Raw genomic sequence first — 27,996 nt, 5'->3', positions numbered from 1 at the left:
CTTGGAAATTTCAAAATTATTTAGAAAATTCTACATACTAACATCAAGGCTAGTTTGGTTATACAAAATCAAATTATCTTATCTCATCTCATATAATTATTATAACTTTCTCAAATTCTCATACAAAATATAATAAACAATTCAATTTTTTCAAATTCTAAAACAAAACTAATATTAAAAAATTATATTATAATAACATTTTATTCAACTTTTAATAAAATATTTCATCTCATCTGAACTGTATAACCAAATGAGACTGATCCATCAAATAATCTTATTATTTTTATTATTATTTTAAGATATTGTAATTTGCTTCATTAAACGCTTTATGCTTGGTAAAATGAGAACAAAAACTCTATGATTCACTGCGTGCTCTTTGAGAGCTTTATGTGAAACGTTAAAACCAAGATGCCAAAGATATGAATTGATGTGTTCGAATATATTTCAAATTTTTGTAAAGAATTCATATTTTGTTAGATTATATTCTCAAATATGCCTATCGTTAATATTCGTATTCATATTAACTAGCTGTAGTATAGGCATAGATGCAACATTTGTCATTCACTAAAATGTTGGTGATTCGAATCCTACCGAAGAGGCTGCGCGAGGCTTGAACATCTCAAACATATATATAGCATTACTCTTTAAAAAAAACATTGTAAAAATTACATTTTGTATCTCTCGAGTCTTTAACTCTCATATGCACGTGGTTCTCACATGCTGCCCGTATATGCACGTTGTCCTAACGCGTCACTTCTTCCAGTAACTCTTCTCGCCACATAGATCACCGAACTTGTCACTACCAAATCTGAATTTGTGGCTGAAAATAAACAAACATGTTGCATTCATGCGCTATCACAGATTCTGAAATCTATCAGAGTTGGTACATACTATAATCCATTTATTTTTTGCATCCATCTTACTACTTTTCTTTTTGATTCCTTATAATTAATTAAAATAAAAGAAAAGTTCGTCTATTAGACTTTTGTTTAGAGAGATTGAGCCATATCCTTTTATGAAAGGTAAGGTTAAGTTTTTGTTTAGTCAGCGAGCAAACCAATCACAAAAAGGAAATAGTAAACCAATGGAGCTCCAAATTTATTATTTTTATTTATGTTATCATGTTTGATATGGGAACATTCTTATAAAGTATCTGGTCATAGATGTAAGTTTCTTGATAAATGAATGGTGACAATTTTCTTTTAAAAAAAAAAAAAAACCTCTCATAATTTTTTAAATATTCATCATAAACTTTAAAATTTTCAACTTCTAGTTTTCAACAAATACAGATTGAAGGGGATTCTTATCTAGTTATAAAAGGCAATACAGGAAACAGAAGAAAATTGTGTTTGGCATGGATAGTTTTCAACGAAGTTTTAGACTCTTCCCAATAAGAACAAAAGTATTTTTTATTTTTTTTATTTTTTTCATTATTTTTTTATATTCTTAAACATTTTTTTTAAGTTCACAACATCACTAAAAAATACTTATTTAAATACTAAAAAAAAAAAAATTGTCATGACCCAACAATCGATAACTCTAGCATTTTTCTTTAAACATAGAATAGATTGGTCTTTCTTTTTACATATAGAGAAGGTAGCTCATAAGCTTGCTAGAATGGCCCTAAACCAAGTTTTACTAGATGCATTGTTGGGTTGAAGAATATCCGGAATCAATCAATGATTCAAAGTGATCAACTATGTATCTCAATTTCATTTAATGCATTCGATTTACCATGGTTTTAAATACCGTACTGTACCGGCCGGAATATACCGTACCGGCCACTAGTCTAATACAAGTATTGTACCTATTTCGTACCGGTTTGAATAACGGCCGATACCGGTCATACTGGCTGATATTTCGACCTGTACTGGCCAGTATTTTAGCCTTCACTTTTTGTTTTTTTCATTTTTTCAAATTACAAGCTTATTTTTTGACCCTTAATGCATACCAGACTATTTATAATTTATATATATATATGTATTTATGTATAAATTATTCATATATAAACTATTATTTTAGAATATAATTTATATATATTTATACATATAATTTATTTATATATCGACTATCCCAAAACGGTACCAGTATCGAAATATTTCGTTACAGTGCCTTGACCGATACGCCATCCGGTACGGTATTCAACTCATTTTACAGCCAAACAATGCAATACATCTCATTAAAAGGAATATAAATTTTGTTATTTGAATTTTAAATTTTAAAATTATTTTTCATTTAAAATTATATATATCATTACTCTTATTTTCATCCGTAAATTATTGCAAAAGGTGCGGCTATTTAATGTGCAAGGAAGAAAGAGGGGTACAAAGGGGGATATGAATGGATTAAGATAATATATTATATTTAAATATAATTAAAATGTATTTAAGTAACTTTAATATTCAGTTATGAAAATTTGGTTTTGTGGTCTTCGAGCAAAGCTTTCAATAGCTTTTCAGTACCACGATTCTTTGCAAAAATTAAATAAATAAAACATTCATCTCTTTTTTACAATTTTTAAACAAAATCAAATTTATTAATTTGGTTAGTTATCTTCGTTCGATCTTTTTGACTGTATATAGACAACTTTTCCCTAATTAATCGTTCAAAGTTCAAACGGGTGCTTACAACTCATAATTATATTATATCGTTATGTAGGTGCATTCCTCCAAAAAAATGTCATCGTTTATTCATTAATCAACAGAAATTTACCAAAAGTTAGTCATCATAGCTATACCAATTGAGAGAGGTCCAGTTAAAGTTAGTCATCTCTTATTTGCCGATGACAATAAGCTCTTTTGTAAAGCCAACACACTCGAATGGAGGATAATAATGAGCATTCTAAGTGCATATGAGCAAGCCTCTAGACAGTAACTGAACAAAAAAAAGTCAGCAATCTATTTTAGCATAAACACAAACATTGAGTGTAGAGCAAACACTATTCAAATTGCAGGTGTAACGCCCACTGGATCCTTTGGAAAATACCTAGGATTACTTGCCATGGTGGAAAGGGCAAAGGTAGCAAGCTTCCATGGACTGATTGATAAGGTATGGGCCAAGATCAACAACTGGAAAACAAACAAACTGTCAGCTGCTGGAAAGTAAGTGCTTCTAAAGTCTGTGTTGCATCCCCACATACACCATGGGAATATTCCTTCTTCCCAAGTCCATCACTAACAGGTTGGACCAAGTTTTAAGAAAATTCTAGTGGAGTTTTAATGAGAATCAATCAAAGATAAACTGGATCAAGTGGGGTCAAATCAATAAAACAAAAGACCAAGAAGGATTGGGTTTCAGAAATTTTCATAGCTTTAACATTGCTCTCCTTGCCAAAAATGGGTGGAATATCCTACAAAGCTCAACCTCCCTCCTGGCCATTATCCTCAAGCAGAAATATTTCCCACATGTTCCTATGCTAGAAGCAAAAGTAAGGGCACGACCTTCACTGGCTTGGAGAAGCTTGTAGGCTGGATTTGAATTACTTAAAGAAGGATTACAATGGAGGATTGGTGATGGCACACAGGTGATGGTATGGGAAGACAGATGGCTCCCTAGACCATCCTTCCTCGCCCCATATCATAGATCCAATACCCTATCTTAGGGGATGATAGTTGATGATTTGATTGATCCCTTACTCAGAAAATAGGATGATAGGATCCTATATGATATGTTCATAGAACAAGTGGTGGATCTAATCAAAGCCATTCCCATAGCTTGGGCAGTAGGAGAGATAGATTGGTCTGGGGTGGAATACAAAATGGCATCTATTCTATGAAGAGTGGATATCATCTCCACAGAGAGCTATCTTTAAACCTTGAAAGTGGCCCCTCTACCAAAAATGTTGATAAGGATCTATGGAAATGGATATGAAACCTACAAGTACAAAATGGAGTCAAAATGTTCGTCTGGAGAGTTTGTAATGAAGCTCTGCCAACTTATTCTAATCTTTCCAAGAGGAAAATAAGAGAGGACAGTAACTACCCTATATGTGACCTTGAAGAAGAGACCTCAGGTCATGCTTTGTGGAGTTGCAGTGCAGCCCAAGATGTATGGAGTCAAGCCTATAGACCTATACAAAAGCTCTCCCTTTATGGAAGGTCCCTAAAAGAACCCTGGCAGCATATGATGGGCAAGCTACAAAAGCCATTAATAGAGGAAATAGGTTCATTTATGAGATTAATATGGGCAAGAAGGGACGAGTATGTGCATGGGAAGGAATTCAAACATCCAAATGCAGTGTTGTATAAAGCATTGGATGACTTAAACTGCTACAAAACCACAAAACAGAATAATATAAATGGAAAAGCTGATGACTCTTGTGAAAACCAGCGATGGAAACCACCCCGTGAGGGAACATACAAGCTGAACTGGGATGTTGCTATAAACCAATCTCTAGGTCTCACGGGTATAGGTGCAATTATCGGGGACTCTAATGGCAAGTCCTTGGTACCCTCCGAGCAAGAAGAAGTTACAAATTGTCCCCTTTCACTGTTGAGGCTTATGTCATGGTGATGGCAATGTTATTTTGTAAAGAGGCTGGTTTCCATTTCATCATCTTCAAGGGAGACTCAATCCAAGTGGTGGAAAAAATACATAATTCAGTTAATGATTGGAGCCAAGGTGCCCTCATCATTGAGGATACAAAGCACCTTTTACAAGAATTTGTCGCTTGGCGCTTTAGGCACACTAAGAGGGATTCGAACATGGCAAGACACATGCTTGCCAAGAATGCCCTATTGAATGAGTGTGATCTCCATGATCTTGAGGAGATAACAAGTTGTATTAGACATGTTATTCAACTAGAATTTTATAACAGTGTGTTTAATCAATGAAAGTTTATCTTGTTTCAAATAAAATAAAATAAAAATCATACGTACGTTTATTGTCAATGCCAAAACTACGAATTGTGGATTCTTGAAAAAAAAAAATTGGAGTGAGAATATCTAGCATCACCTTTTTAATCCAATTAATTCTTTTTCTCGTCTCCTTAGTCCTTACTAGCTTGTAAACGTTTCTCTAATTTAAATCCAACCTTCCTTGTAAATTTGTAATAAATATGATATACTATTTTGCTACCCCGCCACACTCAAAAAGATTAAAAAAATAAAAGAAGATAAATATTTTTTTTTAAGGAAAACTGTAATCATTCATTCATCAATAATTTTACATATATGACCGGATACATTCTGGAATGTTTTCATATCAAACATGATATCATAAGCCAAAATGATACATTTAGAAATCCACCAATACACTATTTTATTTTGTGACTAGTTTGATCTTCACTACTGTTGATACTCTCTACAGACAAACGTTCAAGAGGTAATACTTTTTGTCTAAATTAAGATTCAACCTCACATTTCATAGAAGGAAATGACTCAATCTCTACGGATAAAAGTTTGAGAGACGAAGCCTCCTAGGTATTTTTGCAACATAGGGCACCATATAAACTTACAATAGTCTAAAACTATATTAATTATATTCTCATTTTTAGCATGTTATATATCGTAACATTTTCTATCAATTATTAGATCGCTCTATTTTTAGAAAAATAGAAAATTTGCAAATCGATGAATAATGTCATGAGACATTAACGTAATACATAGTATTGTCCATAAGACAATCACCACAAATAGAAGAACCTATTTATACGACCAAAAATAGCCACATATACAAATTCATGGGGAAGACAGACCATAGAGAATTGAAAAGGTTTTGATGGTGAATAGAAGAAAGAAAATGCTTATATTAAGGTATACTTAAAATAAGGATTATAGAGGAAAGAGATGAACGTTATGGTGTTGGGTTCTGTGGTGTATTTAATTTGCAATCTGTAATTAAATTACACAGAAAGGAGCTGCTGTTACGGCGTCCGTCTCTCATCCCCACCCCTTTATTTTGGTTGGTTCTTATCCCTTTTGCTAGATTGATCGTGTGCCGTTTCAAACCTGAAATCAATTGGACACGTTTTTTGCTCCATTATTATTAATTATTAATTATTATTATTAATTTTATTATTATTATTGAGGCACACCCTCTTAATTAAGGAAGCAGTACATTCCTGGAATACCCTTGGTTTCTTGTCTTCTAGCCCCAACATATCTGGGACAAAGTTGTCTTTTGGCAAGTGTCTCTGCATATTAGGGTTACTTTTTTCTACAATGCAAATAAGACAAATACCCAACAGAGAGAAATACATATAAAAATAAAGTCTTTACCTTTTCGTATTCTTATAATAATAGAGGTTTTTTAGGCTTAAGATTCATCCTTAATGTCATTTCATTTGGCATACTCTACCCAAATCATTGCACTGTTGGTAAGCTTTCTTTTTCTACTCTCTTTTATATATTTTTTGGCTTATTCTAAGTGCTGTTTTCTCTCATTTTCATCATCTGGGCTTGCTTCTTATACCTATTATTTATTCTATTTTCTTAAGAATCTCTGATAGACTATAAATAAATAGAAAAAAAAATGAAATAAATAAAGAACAGTGCTGTTTTCCATAGTATCTATGGTGGGTCATATTAATCATTTGTTGATATTGTTTGTATGTGGCCACCATGAAAGAGGTAGGACAGTGCTGATTTAAAAATTCATGGTGGGGGTCATGGGGACTTTGCAGCAGAGAACGGTTTTTTATTTTTGTTTTGTCTTTTTTTTTTTTTTTCAATGAAAGATATATTAGTAATGAGAACAAAGATCCGAACAAACGAACACAAACATAACAGGTAAAGATGAATTTGATCGTTGTTATGTTTTCTTGGTCGAAATCCTTTATGTTATGAATTACTTTGATTTATTAGCCATAGCAGCGAGGGGTGTGCGGTTGGAAGTTGCTCAGAGATGATTGTTGAAAGAGTTTCATCGTCTAAGCACAGCGTATGAATTCGTAAATTAAACAGATATGTGCTATGAATTCGTAAGTTGAACAGATAAGGGTGGTCTGAAAAGTACTGGATGAGACGAGATAGACGAGATGGAATGAAAATTATTTCCAGATATCTCCTAAAACGATTCATGAGAGATGACACTCACGTAACTGTGTAAAGTGGATATTGGAAGTTAGAGACGATAAATTTGGCAGATGGTGATTACAAAGGTGGGACGCGAATAATGTTGGTGAAAAAATGGCTCATTTTCTGTAGATCCAGCATCAAAGTTTCAACCATAAAGACAAAATTATAAAAAATTGAAAAAAATGGCATATTTGGCAGGGAGGAGTGGCGAAACGAGTAGAAGTGAACTCGGTACCGAGAGGTACTGTAAAGGACAGCTGTGTGTTTTCTCGAGATGCTTCGAGTTGAGAGTTTTTCCTTGTGGCTCTGGTCTTTTATTTTTTATTTTTTGGGGGCCTTGTAAGCTGCATTAATTTAAAAAGACATAAAAAACCGCCAAGTCTTTAGTTATTTTACTTTAAAGAGGGGGATGCTTCCCACCGTAGAAATCTAGAACGTTTGGCCCTTTGGGTATCTTGACGAGGTGGGTATGGCGGTCTGCAGTCCATTGCCATACACTTGAGTTTTGGCCCTTTAATTTGTTCATTTGGTAGCTTTTTTTTTTTTATTGATGGGCACTACCCCACAAACCGCAATTGTATCTTCTTAAATATCTTTTCAGCCTGTAACGGTGTCAGATAATCAGAAAAAGGAAAGGATAGAAAAAAGTGCGTTGGACTTTGATCTGAGATATGCATTATTTAATTTTATGTCTACAACTGTTAAGTACCTATTAGATATCATAATATCTTTGGAATGTCAGGCAAGGTCACAGGCTATGTAGGCCTGTGAAGTCTGGAACATACGGAGAAAGACAGAGAAATGACTTTTTGTTTACGGGTCTTTATTACCATAGCCTAAAAGGTGTTTTCTTTTTAGACTCTAGTCCAAAAGGCCTGAGCTTTGATGAGTTCTTTTTGTTACGTCCTTCGTACTCTGAAGGAATTCATGTCAATGACAGCTACGCTATACTATTTGGCTTTTATTGGGTTTTGAATCACATCCTTGGTACTAGGAGTAATTTCATCAGTAGGTCGTTGTGATTGATCAAAGTTGTCTGCCTTGCCGCTGCATTATGCATGGTATTTGAATGGTTCTTTTCTCTCTTTTTTATCTTTCCATTTGAAGTCTCGAACTTCCCTTCGGCTATTCTCATCTTTCCAGCTTCTGCATGAAGGTAGAGTTGTTGGCAATATCTTTGATCCTTTTTCCTAGATTGAATCTTCTACTTTTCGTATGCCGTTGGTTTTACCTGGAATTGCTCGCCTTTTCTTGATTTTCAAGTATTCCTTTTTTTTTTCTTCGTTTCGTTTCCTGCTCTCGCCTGTATTAATGTTTGCTCTGCAGTGAAGAGAGTAAATAGTGAAGTGGTTGGCGGTTGAACAGGGAAGGGCGGAGGAAGGTTGAGCTTGTCGGAAGGAGTAGACAATGGCATCGGCTTCTTGTGCCAGGAGTCCATTGCCCATGAAAGAAGCATCCTCTAACTATTGTCCTTACCCTCAACCTCTTGCAAAATATGACGATGTTGCAGCCAGTCCTAAGCTCTTCGTGGATACTTTGGAGAAACTTCATGCTTCTATGGGGACTAAGTTCATGTAATCTTTCTCTCCTTACCTCCCTCAAACTTATGCCATGACTCATTGATTATCATTTAACTAGTTTTTGTAGAAGAAGAAGAAGAAATATAATATGGAGTTGAGCTTGTTACTGGTTTTTTAGAATTGTAGTTAAGGTTATTATGTAGTTGTGTTTTTTTTTTTTTTCTTTTTTATGGAGTTAAAGTTGTTTACTTGAGCATGGAAGTATGCCAGCAGTCTGCTGTCATCATTTCTAGCTCCAGGTTGTTATGTTGTTGCTCAATCTTTTTTTTTTTTTTAATTTTTTATTCTCTCTCTCTCTCTCTCTCTCTCTCCCCATTTGGTTAAATTTCCGTAGGTGGAGGCATCGTTAACTAGAGGTCTGTTGTTAAGTTTTTGATGTGTAGTTTCTATTAGCAAGAAGTTCATATCATGAACTTACTCTTAATTAGGTCAAGACAACGGGTAGAATCTTTTAACATGCCAATGATAGGACAATGTGGTGCTGCAAAATAAAAATAAAAATAAAAAATAAAAAATTCTGAAACTATACTAATTTAGTGATATTAATGTCCATACATTTGATATTGACTACTTTCATATCTTGGACATCATGACATGGAAAGTTGTTCTTTATGGATACGTTAATGCGGACATGGTTGGAGTAGTGGCTGAAGATAAGGATTTTCCTGGAATAGGCATATTACAAGCTGGTTGCAAACTGATTAAATTTACCAAACTATTATTATTATTTTTATTATTATTATTATTATTATTATTATTGAATTTAATTGTTTAGTCTTTCATACTACAATTGAGTTTATTTTAATATTAACATGAACTAATATCAGTACTTCAAAGACTTATTTCTAATCTAGTATAATTTTTCCTTTTAATATAATTATTTTGAGACTTATAATATCAACTAATCTGTGCACCCCGGAATTAGAGACTTTGTCCTCGGACGCGTAGCACCAATAAAAAACTATCAACCAGTGTTATCTCATTATAGAACTCCATCAAATGCACACAGATGCATACCTATTTGTCCTATACCTCTAATTGGAAAAAGGAATTAGTCTGAGAACGTGATAGCTAATAGCCATTTCTTCTTTCATTATAGTTTAGGTGCACTAAAACAAGGCAAGCTTTTTTATTCTACAGTTGTGATCATTGTGAAAATTTATATCCATGTGTGATTTGACGTTGATTTCTGGTTTGGTTTCTAGGAGTGACATGCCTATTATGGTACTTGATTTATGGCATAGAGGCCAACTTGTAGTGTACAAAAATTAGAAACGAATTGGCTGAACAGAAGAAGATAACTGTAGACAACAGGGTATTCTTTGTGGTACTGGGTGTTTACCTCTAACTCTTCCTTGAATGATCATAATACATAATTGACAACAATCTTGATAGTTAATAGATGCCACCCACCAAACGTATTCGTCATATCCCTCCATGAAATATGTTTAAAGTCATGAGTATATGACACTGTTCCATTAGAAAAATCTAGGTTTGCAATATGGTGTCATAATAAACTTGAGAGTCACTTTCATTCCTGTTGTATAAGCATTATCTTAATGACCGTGTAGCTGCAGTATGCTTCATTTCATTGTCCCGCGATTGGGCTTTAGCATTTAGCAATCTAGGACTGCTTTTGCTTTACGTGACCAGGAGTTTTGTTCATTTCACTTTGCTTGTTCTATGGAAATCGGGATTTTCTCTCCCTCCTGGTCTTTTCTCTCTCTTCTCGCCACTTTCTTCTTTCTCCTAGCATCTCTTCTTTGGCTACTTCCTAGCTTGTCTTACTGCCTTTTCTCACTTTAATCTTTATTCCCAATTGTGTTTGTCATGCATCATGTTAGGAAATAGGCTCCACAACTGACATTTAGCTTCTTTATGTAGATGGTCAGACTGACTTGTGGCTGTTTGCATGACAAAGTGCTGAGAGCTGCTCATGCTTATGTTATGTACCTTTGTATTACCCCTGTGTGCGAATGTGATATGACCACTTGACTGCGGAACTTCTTATGTGGATTTTACGAGTGCAAACACTATCTTGTATATTTTCTTGTACGTCTAGGCTGGACAGACTTGTATCTTTGACTTAAATGGCGTATCAACTATCTAGTTGTTTGTGCTATTATCACTTGCTCCATATGACGCATACCAAGCATGTGTTTTCTCTTTCTTCTCCTTGGCCTAGCTTATATTTTGTAAAGTTTTCTGGTTATCCATTGATATGATTTTGTTTTCTTTGTGTATTTTAATTGTAGGATTCCAATCATTGGAGGTAAAGAGCTAGATTTGCATCGACTTTTCGTGGAGGTAACTTCTCGTGGGGGTATTGAAAGGGTAAGACAAACAATCAGCAATAATTTAGTTGAGTGAGTTTGTAAATAATTTCACGTGAGTCGTTCTTTGAGTGAATTGGTTGTTTGAAGGTTTGTATTCATCTTGTTTATGATGCATATTTTGGATTTGGGCATGCACTTGATTTTTGTCTAAGAATTTGGTTATGTTATTTTTTTATCAGTAAATAAGAGACTTTATAGATAATAGACAAAGCCAAGTACTGATATATACAAGAGCCACACCTAGGCATGACATAAGAAAATCACGTATTTTCATGCCATGAAAGTCTATTACAATCGATCGATGGAATAAAGTGTGCAGAAAAAGGGTTTTAAGCTTGTCCATTGTCTGTTAACGATTCTCAATACTCTGACCATTCCTCTCCATCCTTATGCGCCACCCTAAGCATGACAGTATCATCTTCCACATAGCTGTAATTTGAGAATTACCCCGTATGCGTTGCCAACTGGCCAAAAAGTCAACAACCCTTCTTGGCATTACCCAAATGAGCCCCACTCTCGCAAAGATATCATTCCATAAATTCATGGCTACGTCACAATGCGACTCACCACTTTTCTTACACATGTAACACCAATCCACTACAATAAAACGGTGTTTCCTTAGATTATCAAATGTATGAATTTTCCCTAACAAAGCTGTCCACACAAAAAAAGAAGCTTTTAGGGGGGTCTTACTCTTCCATATGTTCTTCCATGGAAAGCTTCTTGTAATGTGTGTCATAAGACTTATAGTACAGCTGTACAGTAAATTTCCCCTTGTTGGATGGTGACCATATCATCTTATCTGCTCTTCTAGACACTCTACAATTGTGTATAGGATTGAAGAAATCTATAAATGTGTCAATTTCCCAATCTTGGGCAGTTAAGGAAAATGATATTCCATTGGGGTGATCCACTAGAGAGATCCACCAGCTTTGCTACTACGGCGGTCTTTCTTTGTGCAAGGCGTATAGTATCGGGTAGTGTAACATCCCAATCCCACAAATGTGATTATTATTACTATTATTATTATATATGATTTGGGGTAGTAATTTATTTTGAATAGGATATCTCTACTGTTAAAGCATACATCTCTTTTGTTTTTTGTTGGTTCCCAAAGTGAGTTGTTTACTTATTTGAAACTAATTTTCAATTCAAACTCTTCAAAACTCTTATCCTCTCGGTGTTTCTTTTCTTGTGGGAGTAGTTCTTCAAAGTTTAGTTGAATTCAAATTCCCAACTCCAAACTTTATCCAATTTCACCACATGACACATTATACCCTCACCCCCGTCTATAAAATCCCACGGACCCTTAGATTTTAACATAAGAAAATTAGGTAGAGCACATAGAGAAACTTACCCGTGCAACCCTTCAACCAAACAGCCTTCACCGTCAATCATACAAAGGAGGTTGGAGCACTTTTCTGACTGCCCAGAACCCATCGGCCAGGCACCCACTGCCACCTCACGCCATTTCTGGTAAGCCCACATAAAAAACTTCCTCCCTCCTTTCTCGGTTATTCTCGGCAAGGCAGTTCTTTCTCTAACTCTCACACTTGTTCTCTCTTGTATCGTACCACCATTTCGAGAAGGCCAGTGGCGTTGCTTGTCACTTCCAGTGACTCCAGAGCCGCCGTCACATCAACCTCCTTCTCTAGGTAAGTGTAGCATGGCTTCTTCCATCTCACGAGTTTCCTGTGTTTGCTTCTAGAGAAAGCTCCCACTAGTTTTAATCTGAGAAGGGGCCCTTGGGCCTTAAGTCCATTGAGTCGAATGCCTACCTAAATTTTTGGGTAAATTGATCCTACACGTGAGCTGGATTTGTGTTTTAAATTGGGCTTGATTTTACTACATTTTAGCAACTGTTTTAGTGATCTTATTGGGCTGTTATATTGTCAGAAAAACTTCACTTTTATAGGGACTTTATCTACTTAAATAAATATATTAGTCATAGACTTATTTTTATAGAAAATATTTAAGGGCTTTTAAGCATATTTTAAAGTATATTTTTAAAGTATTCTTTTATATTGTTTTAGCTTATTATTTTAGTTAATATTCAAATTGACCTTTATCTAATTACTTTTTATAAAATTATTGAGATATATGTTTACACAGAATATTAAGTATTATGATGAGTTTTAAATATTATTATTTTATGAAATCTTTGTATAATTGAATATTTATTAAATTATTTCTTTGGTATTATTTTAAGTATTTAGAATGCTACGACACATTTTTTTAGAAATGTTAGTGACGAATAGTGCCTTGTATAGATCACGAGCTATGACGTAAGATTTTGGAAGTAGCGCTAAGAGGTAATTAGTATGATCATATAATTGCATGTGTGCTATAAATTTTCTAATGGTATATGAAAATATGATGTTTGTCTATACTAGGCTACAAGCTAAGTTAAGGTTAGATTCTTTTCACGATTTTTGATGAATTATGACATTTTGCTTGTATGAATGAATTTGTTGTTTGATGGAGTGAATGATTCTAAAATCACATGGAAGCCCTGAAATGTTCATGTAGTAATTTAAATAAAGTATGCCATGTATTAAAATAGCCAAATTATGTATACCATGTTCATGTAGTACCTAGATCATGTATGCCAGGTTTATGTAGTGATTAAATCATATATGCTATGTAATGTCTTGAAGTATTTAGATCAAGTATGTTATATAAAGTTCATATAGAACTTAGATCATGTATGGTATGTAATGTTTATGTATAGATCATATTGTGTCATGTACAAGAATATGCTAAGTTATGCTATGCCATTTACAAGTATATGTTATGCTAGAAAAGTTCATGATATTAAATAAGTTCTAATGCATTAAGAAAGATAAGATGTTTATGGGTGACACGGACCTAAGCGTGTTTATCACAAGTTATGTTAAGACAGTGTCACAGATTTAAGCGTGGTTCAACATATGTTAATTGAAACACATATTTAAGCATGTTTCACTCCAAGTTATGTTAAAGATGACGTGGACCTAAGTGTGTTCATCACAAATTATGTTAACGATGGCACAGACTTAAGCGTGTTCATCACAAGTTATGTTATGCGGTTCCACGGACTCAAGTATGGTTCACCTTATGTTAAGTGAAACACAAACTCAAGCGTGTTTCACTTCATGTTATGACAAGTTATGAGGTGCCATAGACCCAAGCCTGGTTCACCATATAATAAGTAAAAGACAAGATAAACAAGTAATTTATGCATTTATGTTTATATGTTAGCCATGATTATTTATGTTTCCACTCGTGTTAATGATGAATAGACATGCTATGAGAATATGTGAATGATATATGTTTGTTTGAAGTCTTTCAAAAATTAAGTCTTGTTAAGTTATGTTTTAGGGTTTGATGTACTATTTATCGAGTATTCGACTCATTTTTGTTGTTTGTTCTCTTCTACATTTAGCTATCACAGATGGTGATTATAAGGACATAAAGTTGGAGAAACAAAAGTAGATCTAGTGCAAGGACTTAGTTTCTTTTATGATTTTTGGATAAAAGTCGTGTAGGGTTAATTTATATTTTACGTTTTTAGTTTTATGTTTCCAAAAATAGTTATATTCAGTTTAATTAATGTTTTCAATAAATGAGGTATTTTAGGATATGAATCTCTTTACCGAGCATTATAGTAGGTACGGGAATGGGGTGTTACAGGTAGGCTTCTTTAAGAATTCAATCTCCACACCATAAGTCATCCCAGAATTTAGTTATAGAACCATCCCCAACAAGAAGGCGTGTTGATCGATGGAGGTTGGTCCAACCTCTTCTTATGTGTTTCCAAAGCCCCACTCAATGTGGTTCACTCACCTCATTCAAACTCTATCCTCCCCACAATCCAACATATTTTAAATCTATGATCACCCTTCATAAGGCTTCCATTTCTTCGTGTCTATTCCCCCCCTAGGAAATCTCTTTGCAATTTCTCTATCCGCTGCACCACCTTGCATGGTATTGGAAATAATGATACGTAAGGAGGGTAGGTTGGGGAAGGTACTTTTGATCAACGTAACTCTACCACCTTTGGACAAACAGAGCCTTTTCCAACTCGCTACTTTGCACTCCATTCATCCCCGACTTGATGCGACTCTCCTAACATTTATTGGAAATGAGCACCGAGTCAAGAATTTGCCAATCTTGTATAAATGCATTTTGGGGCTTGGATATGAGCTTCTCCAACACCATACCCAATTTATTGGCCAATACCTGTTGCAAAGATTTTGTACATACTTCTCACCTAGCTAAGAGGACGAAAATCCTTAATCTCCACTGCTCCCAGCTTCTTTGGAATCAAAGTAATGAATGTATCATTTAGACTTCTTTCAAACTTCCCTCGTTCGTGAAACAAATGGAAGAAGCTCATGATGTCATCTTTAACTACCTACCAATGGGCCTTAAAGAAGGCCATAATGAACCTGTCCAGGCCTAGACCTTTGTCACGTGCCATACTTCTCACCACCTTACGGATCTCCATCTCCTCAAAAGGCCTCTCTAGACAACTTGCTTCTTGCTAGTCTATCGACTCAAAAGCAAGACCATCCAAACGTGGTCTCCAAGAAAATTGCTCCGAAAGTAATTGTGCATAGTAATTAGTAATGAGCTCTGTGATATCAGTTAGGTTTGATGTAATCCTCTCATCTGCAAATAAGGACTCAATGATAGTGTCTTCTATGCAAATTCGACGTTCAATGGGAACAATTTGGTGCATTTATCTCCTTTTAATCATAAAGCCCTTGATTTTTGTCTCCATGAAGTCTCTTCCATTAAAGCCAATCTTTCAATATTCAAGACAAGATACTTATTGTGATCCTTTTCTTCTTCTAAAAGCTCCCTCTCCTCCTCCTTGTCCTCCAAGCCTTGTAGCTCGCCAAGTAAGGACTTTTTACCGTGCTCCACGTTCCCAAAAATCTACTCATTCCACTTCTTCAAGTCCACTTTGAGTGCCTTAAGCTTACAAGCCAGCACATAACTTGGATTGCCTTGTATGATATAGGAAGACCACCATTGTCTAACTCGCTCAATGAAGCCTTCTGATTTCAGCCACATATTCTCAAATTTAAAATATCTTCTCCCTCCCTGGATGCCACCACAATTAATGAGAATGGGGAAGTGGTCCAAATATAATCTTGATAGCCATTTTTGGGTTAGGTTCGGCAAGCGTGCTTCCCAGTTGGGTGAAATTAGGAATCTATCAAAGTATTGACCAAGCTGGATGTTCTCTATTACTGGACCATGTGAATGTGCCACCCACTCGTTTGCTTAGGAAGTGAGTGACGTTAAAATCTCCCCCAATGCACCAATGAAGGCTCCATAAGCTACAAAGACCAGCCAATTCATCCCACAAGCCTCTTCTTGCTGTATTAGAGTTGGGTCCTTAAACACCAACAAAGGACACCATTGATAATCATCTTCCACATTCTTGAAAGAAGTAGCCACCATATATTCCCCCGCACGCTCCTCCATGTTTTCCGCAACCCGTTTATCCCACATTACCAAGAGGCATCCTGAAGCCACCTTAGACGGCAAATACAAGCCATCCCACATGGCAATAGTTCCACAAACTTCATATGGTGCTTCGGGAGATGTCTTCCAATTTTGTCTCTAGTAAACATGCAACATCAACTTTCCATCCGAGAAGCTGATTTCGTACTTTGGTGCACTTCTCTAGTTTATTCAATCCCCTAACATTCCACAAGACTATCTTCAACTTCATAGAATCACCAATTTTACCCTACCCTTCGTTCCACCACGACTCGCACTTCCTTCATAATTGACCGAACATGTAAGTCACTTTAATTCCCTTTCCCTTATCATGGTTGAGTGGCTCTTCATGGTTATGTTATTGAAAGATTCTTATGTGGATAACATTTTAAATAACTTGTGTTCATAAGTGATTTAGAAGTAGTGGTGGCCTTTTTGGTCTGACATAACTATAGAGATGGCCAATTGGTGAAATTCATTTTATGTTTATTCTGTATTTAAAAGAGCAAGCCATTGCAATTTCTGTTTCATGTTTTCTAGTGTAACTTATTGCCTATCACAAGTTTTACTTGGTTGAAGGATTTTTTGCATCTATATAGAGGGTTATTGTATTAACCTATGTTAGCTTTCCTCACCTAAGATATATTATTGTCGTCAATTCTTCAACCGCATATGATATTGGTATTGTATTTTCAACCTTAGTGTCTATATATTTGACTCTCCGTGGTCTGTATCACCTGATTTTCCGTATGGTATCTTCTTTACTTCTTTTCCTGTGCTACCATTCTAAGTATTTTAAGCAAAGAAAGATTTACATTTGATTCCTCGTTGACTTTAAGCTACATTTAATTTGTTGGGTGAAGTTTTCTTACATGTTCTTATCTTCTATGAATATGGTGTACAAAAGAGTGTAATGTTAATGCGAGATTGGGTATAACACACTATGTCATTTAAAGACTTCAGTGTCCTGCAAGGTGCATTTTCTCATTTTTCTTTGAAATCATGAACTTATACTACCATAATTCCTTTTATCTCGAGTAACACAGCAATCTAACCTGAGAAGCCTCCCTCAATATATAAACAATAGATACATCAAGATTATTAGGTGTTCAGTATTATCAGATACCACCATAATACCTTTTTATAGTCGTTCAGTATTTTTTATGTGTCCTCCCCAATCAATCTTTTTCTAATGTTCACTGTCGATTAGTTAGCATGTAGTTGCTTCTTATCTGGAAAAATGGAATTTGCAGATTATTAGGGAGAGAAGATGGAAAGAAGTGACTGCTGTTTTCAACTTTCCTTCAACGGCTACAAATGCGTCTTTTGTGCTGCGGAAGTACTATATTTCATTACTTCACCACTATGAGCAAATATATTTTTTTAAGGCTCGGGGATGGATCCCTATGTCTAATGGTACGTCCACACAACAATCAGTCTTCATGGAAATACTTATTATAGGATTCAGTTTCATAATACAGCAATCTTTGGCAGATTGTTTGATGAGCCCACCCATAACTCCAGTTCCAGCATCAAGAACAGATTCCTTGCAGCCAACACCAGAAATCCAAGCAGGAAAAAGAATAAATACTGCAGAATTGGCAGGAGGTCTCTATACTTTTCTTCTCATTTTCAATTCCTAAAATTTGGGAGGAAAAAGAGGATAAATAGCTCTATGGATCTCTACTATCAGCAATAACTCTTTGGCTCCAAAACCTGGTGTTTTGTTTTATTTTATGCATGAGATAAGAGTGAAGAGGTGCTTATAACAAACTGTCATGTTATAGAATAAGTGATTGGTTACAAGCTATTAGCTGCTAAATCTACCGTGGCTAGGGGATAAAAATGTGTTTTTCGTTTGGATTACATCTGCTTTTTATTGATGCCCTCCTTGTTGAATAATTTCCTTCATGGCCGTTTGACCAAAATCTCAGTCTATTTTGCATCTAATCAATTTAAGAACTATTTGTAGATATTTTATACTGCATGGTTAAAACATTTGATTATGTGTCTTGGATGCTTTGTAAGTAGATAGAAAATGGAGATGGTTTTACCCTTTTTTTTTTTGGGTAGGGTTTTTCCTCAAGCTGTCACTGTTTCATGTATTATATGCCAATGAAATGGAATATTGGATGATTTTTCACAACACATAGTCCAACGATTGCATGGCCATTGTGATTTATTTTTCTGTATGTGGTGTGCGTGTCTCATTGGATGTCACTTCGGTTTTTTCCATTTATAACTAAACTTTTGTGCAAAACTTTTCATCTGTTTCTCCATAGCGTTTCCTAATTCCAATAATACTTAATTTGAGAATGAGTTTTGCTACATACAAGCACAGTCGTGCACTAATCTGTGTATCAATAATGATTTATTCATATTTAAAATTTAAATTAACACTGTTTTCAATAAAATCTACTTTTTGACCAATCACATTACATTGGTGCACAGATTAGTGCACAATTGTGCTTGCAACTATATTTTTCCTTTGAGAATTTGAGGAAACAGTTGGTAATTAAAAGCCATTTACTCTCGTTTGTGTTTTGCAGCAACAGTAGCTTCAACTGTGGTAGGGGTCATCGATGGGAAATTCGAAAGTGGGTACCTTGTTACTGTCACAATAGGTTCAAAGAAGCTTAAAGGTGTGCTTTATCACGCACCACAGAACACAGTGCAGAAATTGCCACAGAACTATGGTGTCTTTGCTAGCAAAACTGACAGTGCTACTGCAGTACCGGGAACACATCGACGCCGCCGCAGGAAGAAATGTGAAATAAAGAGGAGGGACCCGGCTCATCCAAAACCTAACAGAAGTGGCTATAATTTCTTCTTTGCAGAGCAGCACGCAAGACTGAAACCGCTGCATCCAGGGAAGGACAGAGAGATTAGTAGAATGATTGGTGAACTGTGGAACAAGTTAAAAGAGTCTGAAAAGGCTGTAAGGACTAACTTCTATCTTCCTATTTTATTACTTTCAATTGCACATTCCATCTTTTTATTTTTTAAATGAACATTCACTCTTATGTTTTCATTCAACTTTTGCAAATGCTTTTCGGTACACATTGAAATTTGTGAATTTCAGGTTTATCAGGAGAAAGCTTTTAAAGATAAAGAAAGATATAGGTCAGAAATGGAGGAATACAAGGAGAGATTAAGAACTGATCAAGTCATCAGTGATGCGGTGCCACTGCAACAGCGGCTTCCTGGACAAGATGTGGTAAATACAGTGGATGAAGATGCAGAGATCGAAGATAATGAGGAAGGGGAGTCTCCTCAGACACCTGACAATGCGAGCTCAGATAACTGACTCTGAAGGTGATAAAGCGGATATATCTCTAGAAGTAAGAGTAGGTGCTGAATCTAGTAATGTGCATATGGAGACTTTACCCGAGGAGAGGATTTTGAACTACACAAGATGTTTTGAGAAGGTTGGTGAAGACATCGTTGGATTCTGAGGCTTAAAAAGAAACGGAGTACCGAGTGAAGAACATTGAAGTAGTTCCACGCAAGTTTTGAATGACTTTCGTATCCAAGTGGTAAAAAACTTAGGCTATACAATATCCGAGACTCCTGCTACCTAACAAAGATTGAAGTCCTTTTTCTACCCAAAATAGGTTTTTATCCAGTTTGCTTTTCCTTAACCGTAGATGAATTCAGAAATGGTAACTCAAAAACTCTTTTAACTTTCATCCCTTTTTACAGTGTTAGTTGCTAGTAAATTGTGTCAACTCAGTTACTTGCGGATAGAGAGAGTTTGAGGCTTTAGCTGACCACACAGGCAGTTTTGTAGCAAATGAGAATTTTGATGCAGTTCTTGATCTAAATATTTGGGTTGTCTTCCAGTTCTGAAACTTGATGCGTTGTAGGCATATACATCATTAGCATATTACAGCACTGTCTGTTGGAGTTGGGGGTATGTAAAAGGCAGATGCATGTTACAGACCATTGTTTGTTTTCTGTTTACCTTTATTGAACGGCCTGTCGGGCTGTCGTTAAGAAGTGCTGAACCGTTTATAGGATTAAAGATGGCTTTTCCTGTCTAATGACGTGTGTGTGTACATAACTTGTTTAAGGAGCAAGTTGTAATTAACTACCTTGTTGAAATTCAACTGCTAAGTTCAATGAAATATAGATTGTCTTACATGATGTTATGGCTGAGGCTGAGAATCTTGAAAGGAAAACTGAATAAGACAAGATATAGAAGAATGAGTTAAGTTGACCGTGGGAGGAGATAAATTATAATTTTTCCATATTTTATGATAAAAAAAACAAAAAGGTATTTTGTTTTCCAGCACTGAACTTATGGTCACCAGCCTTTGATTTATCTCTAATAACTTTTTTATATTGCCAAAAGAAAAACAATGGCCCCCACTTCTCAGTGGTCTAAAAGCAGCCGGAATTCTCCTTTCAATCGCTCAAAGGACAGCGTGCCCTATGAAATTGGCCCACACTTTTATAAGAGAGAGAGAGAGTACAACTACAACCTCAGTGGAAGGGCCCATCAAGCCTCCTTCCACATTTCTAGTCCATTTATAATATCAAACAGAGCCCGAAGTTCAAAACATTCCTTCCACAGAAGTCCACAGAACAAAATGGTACTAGAATAAAAACCAACAAATTAACTACTGAAAACAATATTACAGAAGCAAAAGGAAAAGAGCTGCATAAAGAACATTTTTCAAGAAAATATCATACAACCTAAATATGACCAATGGCCATCAATGGGAAAATATAAAACCTATCAGGCTTGCTAACGAAAGATATATGGTGTTATGTGCGATTCAAAGCAAAAACATGATATACCCACAAGAAGAAAGGAGTTCAATCCACAATCTTGGTACCATTTGCAGCTTGTATATTCAAAATGTACTGCTGATGGTCATGAATCTGAGACTAAAAGAGCATCCCAGATCATATCCATGTCCAAGGACGGCATTCTACTTAATTGAAGGGCTTCCACATCTGATAATGCCTCCTGAGTTTTCTTGTTCTCACTCATCTCTGATCCAGCCTTGCTCTCCCACTCAAACTGCCGCTCTTTTCTTGATGAGTTTTGGCTCAAAGCTTGGAGTTTTGTATCCTCAGATGGGTTGTTCTTTGATGGTGTTTGTGGTGGCTCAATGGGCTTCTTTTGAGCAGAAATGCCTTGTGATATTGCCCTTAGCTTTGCTTCGAGCAGCGCTGCTGTGGCTCCATTCAATGAATTAGTCTTGAGTTGATGCTTTTGATCTGGGAAATTCAATTGTGCATATTCCCCACGTAGAATGTAAGCCGCTGTATCGTATGCAATTGCAGCATCTTCAGCAGTGTCAAAAGTCCCCAGCCAAACCCTTGTCCTATTTCTTGGTAACCTTATCTCAGCAACCCATTTCCCCCAGTGCCTTTGCCTCACCCCTCTGAATAGCTTCCCTTGCGATGATGACACGGATGAAAAGTTAGTCTTCTGTAGCTCATGATTCTGCATTCTTCGTCCGGTGTACTTCATGGGCTGGGTCTTGGTGGTGAGCCAGGAGCCATAATTAAGACCTTTGGAGGAGTAGTTTAGCCATTCGTTGCTCCGACGGGATGGAATATGGGCAACTTGGGTCATAGGAAATGATGGGTAGGAAGATGATGAAATGGATTGACATTTTATGTTCTTGCTAGGCGAATTATCAGCTATTCTTGAAGATGAATCTAACAGGCTAGGTTCCGGCAGAAATAAAGTTAAATTCGGGTATCTGGTTTTGGCTGACAATGAAGATGGAGAAGAGGGTTGAGAAACTTGAGCCTGAGTTAGCTTTGGAAACGCATCCAAAAAATTTACAGGAATGAACCTTTCTTTGGCACCTGATGCTGAAGCTCCGGGCGGGTGGACAGGATTCAATCCAGAAATAAATGGACTTTGTTGGTGTTCATCATGGATGACTTCCTGTTTAGTACTGAATCCAGGGATGTTGTGGCCCCAAATGGCATCAGAAGCCTCCTCTGTGGAAGAAGTAGAATCGGAGCTCGAAAACAGCCTATCAGGTGATGCTGGTGATGATTTCATGCCATCACTACCGCCATGGTGGTGACAAGCAGTAGTACTCTTAACCCCAACAATTGGATCACCAAAAAAATGTGATCCCATGGTCATTCCTTCATGAACATAAGATGAAAGTTGATCTTTCTGCATTAATATCTCCATCTTAGGAAACTGATCGTCCATGCAAATCAATCGCTCTGAGTAGTACTATTGAAAGAAACGTATGGAGAACAGGAGAGAGATGATGCAAAATGAAGGCACTATGCTTCATATATTTATCCTGACGCACACCTCATAGAGAGGAATCTGGCTAATTCTCATTAGAAAATAAAAGGAACTACTTTATGTCGATAAAGTAAAACTATCCTCTGAATCAGTGCTTGTACAAAAGAATAAGCTCACCACCTCCCATTTTACCACAGATGTTCGTGCCCACCATTCTCGATGTTTCCTTGCCATCGGCCAATCAGAACCTGACAACTCATCAGGCCTCCACTGCTTACCTGTCATCTAGGGTTTTTGGGATGGATGAATATTCATCTGACAGTGACCACAAGAACCAAGAAATTGAAATGGAATATCATGAAATTTAATTATAAAGTAGGCTTGTTTATTAATGATCATGTGATTTTCCTAAACATCCACATGTTTTAGTCTACCTTTTTATCCCTTTTGTACTTAATATATATATATTGGAACCTTTAAGAGAATAAATAATTAGAGTCTTGATCAGCTCTAAGCTCCATTGTCTTTGCTAAAGGAAAACAATTGCAGAAGATAAACGATGTTAGGAACAAAAATTTGCAATATTGACCAACTGATCAGGTGTGAAGAAGCCTCATGATTGGTTCTGAGTTGCTGGTTCTTAATTAATTAATTAGCCGAAAACCACATATTAATATAATTAAACAAGCTTTGATTTGTTAATATTATCATCAACGTTATCATTAGCAGCTTTGAACAGGCCTTAATTCAAATACTAAAATATTACCATATGTTCTTTGGTGTATGTTTGAGGAAATCATGGCTGTCTTTTCTAAACTGCATCATTAATATTTAAACAAAAAGGCCAAGTCTATACAGATGAAGACAGGTATATATATAATTTATTTGGCGTTTCTGGTGCAATACCATGTGTCTTTTGGAAAGGGTCAGAAGACACTTAATTCGATCGTGCCATATCAATTCAAACTAGAAAAGGTTGTACGTGGGACATCTTATTTACTGGCCATCATCTCATCATCCTTCCCCGATCAGCCTCAAATGATTAGAATTCCCGGCTAAGTTCGTGGTGTACGTTCGTTAGTCTGCAGCCATTTCAGAGAGTTATCTACCTTTAATGAGATCAGTTATATACAATTAATATCTGTTTTTTTTATACTAATTAAGTGCAAATTTAAAACTGTAGGTAAGAGATAGAGAGATTCCCGGGAGCTCTTTATTTCGCTTTATGACCAGGCTCATCTAGTAGTGCGCTCGATGATCATCAATTGGTTTTTATTTATTTATTTATTTTTACAAGCCATATTGCACATGATGGTGGTCCTGGCTAAGACGTCTGGTGTTATACTTGTTAAGTTGATGATCAACGAGAAAGATCAAACGAGGCAGGCCAATTGTTCATCAATGCTAGGCCTAGCTAGCTGCTTGATCTCCTTTAATTTTCCTTTTCCTTTTTCCCTTCTCAAACAAAGTTCTTTATTCCTTCCCGTGTTTTTGGGCCTCGAAACAACAGAAAAGAACAGATTTAAGAGCCATATCCCCACGCATGACTGCTACTTTAGTGATGGAAAAGATGGATTAGACATGATGTGGAAACTGACTTCACCAATCAGTGAATACCAAATCATGATTCATGGATTCTGATCTCTAATTCTGACTCTGATCTGGACAATATGCCTTGTTTTACTTCTCTTCCATCGTATTCCATATATGCTTACTCAACCTTGAAGATAAGTATATATATACATACATATATATATATTCTGCAGCGTAGCAGAAATAAGATGAAAAACAAAAAACGTAGGGTTGAAATAAGGGTTTTCCCTGTTGACCCTTCTACACGACCAACCTAGTTAGCTATATTGTTATGCTTTCCTTGTATTTCTCTGCAAGTATATACAGTTCTGGAGGGCGTCTTTGTTAGATTGTTTGGTAAATGGTCACATCACACATTGTTATAAGGGAAGCCAACTCAAAACAGTCAATTTCTTTTTAAAGGCTAGGAATATGAAGACACAAAAACAGGCCAGATGATTATAAGTTTACTAAGCAAACAACCGGCATAATGATCAACAGATCTACTCCTCCCTTTAATTAATTAATTTATTTATTTTATAATATTGGTGAATATTCTAAGTATGTGGTCTGAAGTATGAGGGGGTGGGAGAGATGATCAGAGAGACATTAATTCATGTCTTTGTCAACAGTTTGGATCAAAGATGTTGGCATCCTAACCTTCACAACTACTAGTACTCTCGAAGCCTTTTGGTTGAAGTATTCTTAGGCTTTAGCATTACCTGTATTTTTTTTTAGTTTAGGACGACTCAGGATGCAGATAAAAATACAAAGAGACAGGTTCCAGTCTGGTGCAACTGCTCCTCATGTTTTTGACTAAATACGTTCCCTTTATACTTTTATTATTCGTAGGCATCCTTTGCAAGCTAGGGTTTCCTAAGCCTTTTTAGAGGGAAGTTCATCCCCCCCATGCCATTGCCTTTTATCTTTCTTGATGATCTCTATTCCAGTCATTACAGCTAGCCCACAGGTTTATATATCAATGACTAGCGTACAAGGACAAAAGTAAGATGAGAAAAACTCAGCAAAGACTGTAAAAGATGAAAACAACCGCCGCAAAGTGCATGGAATCCTCCTTGTACAAATGATTCTCTCTTTTGTTCTTAATTTCCTCTTCTTTTTAGCTTGATGCCAGATCTAGCTATAGTCTCACTTGTCTAGCTAGCTAAAATGAGAATCTTTTTTTTTTTTTTTAATTAATTATGATCTATATATACCTGGCTAGATATATATATATATATATATACGTATATATATGTATATGTATATGTCCATCAGCCCTCATCATCATCATGATCACCATCGACAATTGTTAACGCATGTAAGCATTACATGAACATGACATATATTAAAGGTCAAATTGTCTTCTTATTGGTGCCTATATATTCGCGAATGCATGTGTGCATGCATATATAGGCTATCAGTACTACTACATGACCTACATATATGTGTGTGTGTATATATATATACACATACACATTAAAAGCTGTGCAAGGGCTCCATATAATTTTCTTTAATACATAAGAGTTAAATGGAAGGTAGCAGAAGATATTACGAAATTTGAGAAGAGACTTTTAAGGCATGTCTGTAAATATTTGAAAACTTTTGATTTCGTTTCTTATTAATTAATGGTAAATGATATTTACAGTTATAGAGTGTGTAAATATTGCGTAATCTATATAAAAAAATGAGTAAATATGATACCTACGTGAAGAAAAACTAATTTTTTAATAATAAATTTCACTCTTTTTCAAAACGATTGCGCGATGCTTGTGTATCGTACCACCACATGTAACATTACTTTTAATTAATTCCATCTGCACATCAATCATTTAATTTATATATATCTTCACTTAAATTGGAGGAATATTTTATATTTTAGTGATATAAATAAATATATATATATCACTAAAATATATATTATTTTGATTAAAGGGACTCATGGATTAATCTTAGGCGCTCTAGCTGGTGTGTATATAGATCGACGACGATGGTCCCTCTGATCAGCTGGTGTGGTCCCTAGCTATGTATATTATACGTGGCTCCGGCCCTTACGTAGGTGTACGACGTCGTTGCTGGGTCGCTGTAAAATTAATAATGATCATTAATTAATTAACATGATGATGATCAAAAGGTTATCATGTACACGTAACGATACGTAGGTAACCAGCAAAGCCGGCCATTTGAGATCGTCAAGAAGAAGAATAGAAATTAAACCTTATCCTGAAAACTATATTAATATATCTTTCTGATCATCTAGCTCACGACTCCCACCCAATTCAATTACTTTTTTAATTAATTAATCATATATATATATCATGAATTCGATCGTTGTTATATATAGTTATCATATATGAACATCATTAATTAGTTTAATTAATCTCTTATTCCATCCATGGGTAGAGATGATCAAGACAAACTAATTATAAACTTAATATACAATGCAGGCTTGAGAAATATTTGTGGGCCTATAGCCAGTACTCATGTACTGTACTCTTAACCAATTAAGACATGAGTACGTAGCTACTACTTTTAGTTTGGTGCATGGCCGAAAAGAAAATAAATAAAATATCAAAATTAAGTAGTGTATGAGCTAGCTAGCCGTATTTCCAGCACTACTACAGTACTACGTACGTACATGACTCCATCGTCAGCTTCAATATTCTCCAAACTTTATAATTAAGGTCCTTATAATTTTAGCTGTGAGCAAGAATTTCTTTCTAATTTGTCTGCTTTTATATTTATGTATATGTGTGTGTGGTTGGTGATTAATTATTATGCGGTGAAGAAGTTCATTGCCCTTAGACGTAAGCTAAGGGAGAAAGTTAGCTAGTGTTAGGATAATGTAGTTTAGTTCGAGCTAGCATGTCTACCAAATGACACGTGAGTACGTCTTTCATTGATTAATACCTCATCATGAGGTATATGTGTTTATATATAGCTAGGTAGCTAGGTAGGTTACGTAGGGGGAAAAGTAGCTAATAGCTACCAAGTTAGCGTATGTATGAGACAACAACAAAAAAAGGCTGTAGGCGGAAGGGATCTTCGAAATAAAGAAAGGAAGGAAGAATATGGCCGGTGGCGTATGATGATCAGTCGTGCATCCATGTATTCTTCTTCTTCAACTATTTACTATATATTAATTATAAGGCGTGGATGGCACGTCAATTACTAAACCTCTCTCTCTCTCTCTCTCTCTCTCTCTCTCTGTGTACATGCTTAATTATATATATATGTTAATTAATTGAGTACAGTGCATGCATACACCTTCGAGCTCATGTACTCATTCAATTAGAATTACTCAAATATTCGCATTACATGATATACACACACACACACGCATCCAATATATATTAATAAACTACATATATTTCACAAATCACATTATGTCTGGACCTGTATCCTATTTGCGGGTAATAATTATAATATATATGGAGGGTATTAAATATCTATAAAGGTCCGAATCAATCTAGGCCATCGATCTCCTCTTGGACCATAGCGATTGTAAGAGCAGGGACCGCTCTAAGAGACCCAATTCATAGGTTTAGCCCATCTCTCATCTGCTAAGCAACAAACTGATTGCAAACCTTATATATATGAAAAGCCTAGGTATGAAAATGATCTGATTCATTGGTATTTAAGAGTTTATTCAATCACTGTTTTTGGCATCGGAGGCATTCCCTCGAACCCTCCAAGCCGTCTTACTTTTTGGTTATAGGTAATCGTGAACCGGTGGCGGTAAAACATGTACATCATAGTTGGTG

At 35.7% G+C, this 27,996-nt stretch overlaps 3 protein-coding genes and 1 long non-coding RNA gene across 7 annotated transcripts; 2 read left to right on the top strand and 2 right to left on the bottom strand.

Moving 5' to 3' along the window:
• The first annotated feature begins 3,897 nt into the window (after positions 1-3,897).
• On the top strand, positions 3,898-4,512 carry LOC122292464. Its single transcript, XM_043100876.1, has one exon. It carries the CDS (start codon positions 3,898-3,900, stop codon positions 4,510-4,512), a length of 615 nt encoding a protein of 204 aa, XP_042956810.1.
• Positions 4,513-6,184: 1,672 nt separating this feature from the next.
• LOC122316109 (high mobility group B protein 15) lies at positions 6,185-20,279 on the top strand. 4 transcript variants are annotated; one of them, XM_043132653.1, is made up of 7 exons: positions 6,185-6,316; positions 8,343-8,590; positions 10,852-10,930; positions 17,682-17,844; positions 17,923-18,036; positions 18,978-19,366; positions 19,511-20,279. In XM_043132653.1, the coding sequence occupies exons 2-7, from the start codon at positions 8,424-8,426 to the stop codon at positions 19,733-19,735; spliced, it is 1,137 nt and encodes a 378-aa protein (XP_042988587.1). In that variant the 5' UTR covers positions 6,185-6,316; positions 8,343-8,423; the 3' UTR covers positions 19,736-20,279. The 4 variants fall into 4 exon arrangements, with proteins under 4 accessions (XP_042988587.1, XP_042988593.1, XP_042988589.1 ...); XM_043132659.1 differs by having other exon boundaries at positions 6,211-6,316; positions 8,382-8,590; XM_043132655.1 differs by lacking the exon at positions 6,185-6,316 and adding an exon at positions 6,671-8,172 and having other exon boundaries at positions 8,382-8,590.
• On the bottom strand, positions 18,724-19,714 carry LOC122316124. The gene is made up of 2 exons (XR_006244254.1): positions 19,571-19,714; positions 18,724-19,288 (listed from the first exon to the last, which is right to left on the bottom strand). It is a non-coding gene; the product is annotated as an uncharacterized LOC122316124 (long non-coding RNA).
• Positions 20,280-20,900: 621 nt separating the features above from the next.
• Positions 20,901-22,791, bottom strand: LOC122316104 (ethylene-responsive transcription factor ERF062-like). The gene has a single exon (XM_043132646.1). The coding sequence runs from the start codon at positions 22,616-22,618 to the stop codon at positions 21,308-21,310; it is 1,311 nt and encodes a 436-aa protein (XP_042988580.1). The 5' UTR covers positions 22,619-22,791; the 3' UTR covers positions 20,901-21,307.
• Positions 22,792-27,996: the final 5,205 nt, after the last annotated feature.

This window comes from Carya illinoinensis, chromosome 1 (genome assembly GCF_018687715.1).
Source record: "Carya illinoinensis cultivar Pawnee chromosome 1, C.illinoinensisPawnee_v1, whole genome shotgun sequence".
Taxonomy (NCBI): domain Eukaryota; kingdom Viridiplantae; phylum Streptophyta; class Magnoliopsida; order Fagales; family Juglandaceae; genus Carya; species Carya illinoinensis.
Note: the sequence above shows the minus strand (reverse complement) of the source record. Positions and strands in the feature narration are given on the sequence as shown.

Bases quoted from the DNA above. Each gene is read 5' to 3' on its own strand.
- LOC122292464 (XM_043100876.1), top strand. From the start codon at position 3,898: ATGTTCGTCTGGAGAGTTTGTAATGAAGCTCTGCCAACTTATTCTAAT.
- LOC122316109 (XM_043132653.1), top strand. From the start codon at position 8,424: ATGGCATCGGCTTCTTGTGCCAGGAGTCCATTGCCCATGAAAGAAGCA. The intron at 8,591-10,851 runs GTAATCTTTCTC...TTTTAATTGTAG, and splicing joins TCTATGGGGACTAAGTTCAT to GATTCCAATCATTGGAGGTA. The intron at 17,845-17,922 runs GTACGTCCACAC...AATCTTTGGCAG, and splicing joins ATGGATCCCTATGTCTAATG to ATTGTTTGATGAGCCCACCC.
- LOC122316104 (XM_043132646.1), bottom strand. From the start codon at position 22,618: ATGGACGATCAGTTTCCTAAGATGGAGATATTAATGCAGAAAGATCAA.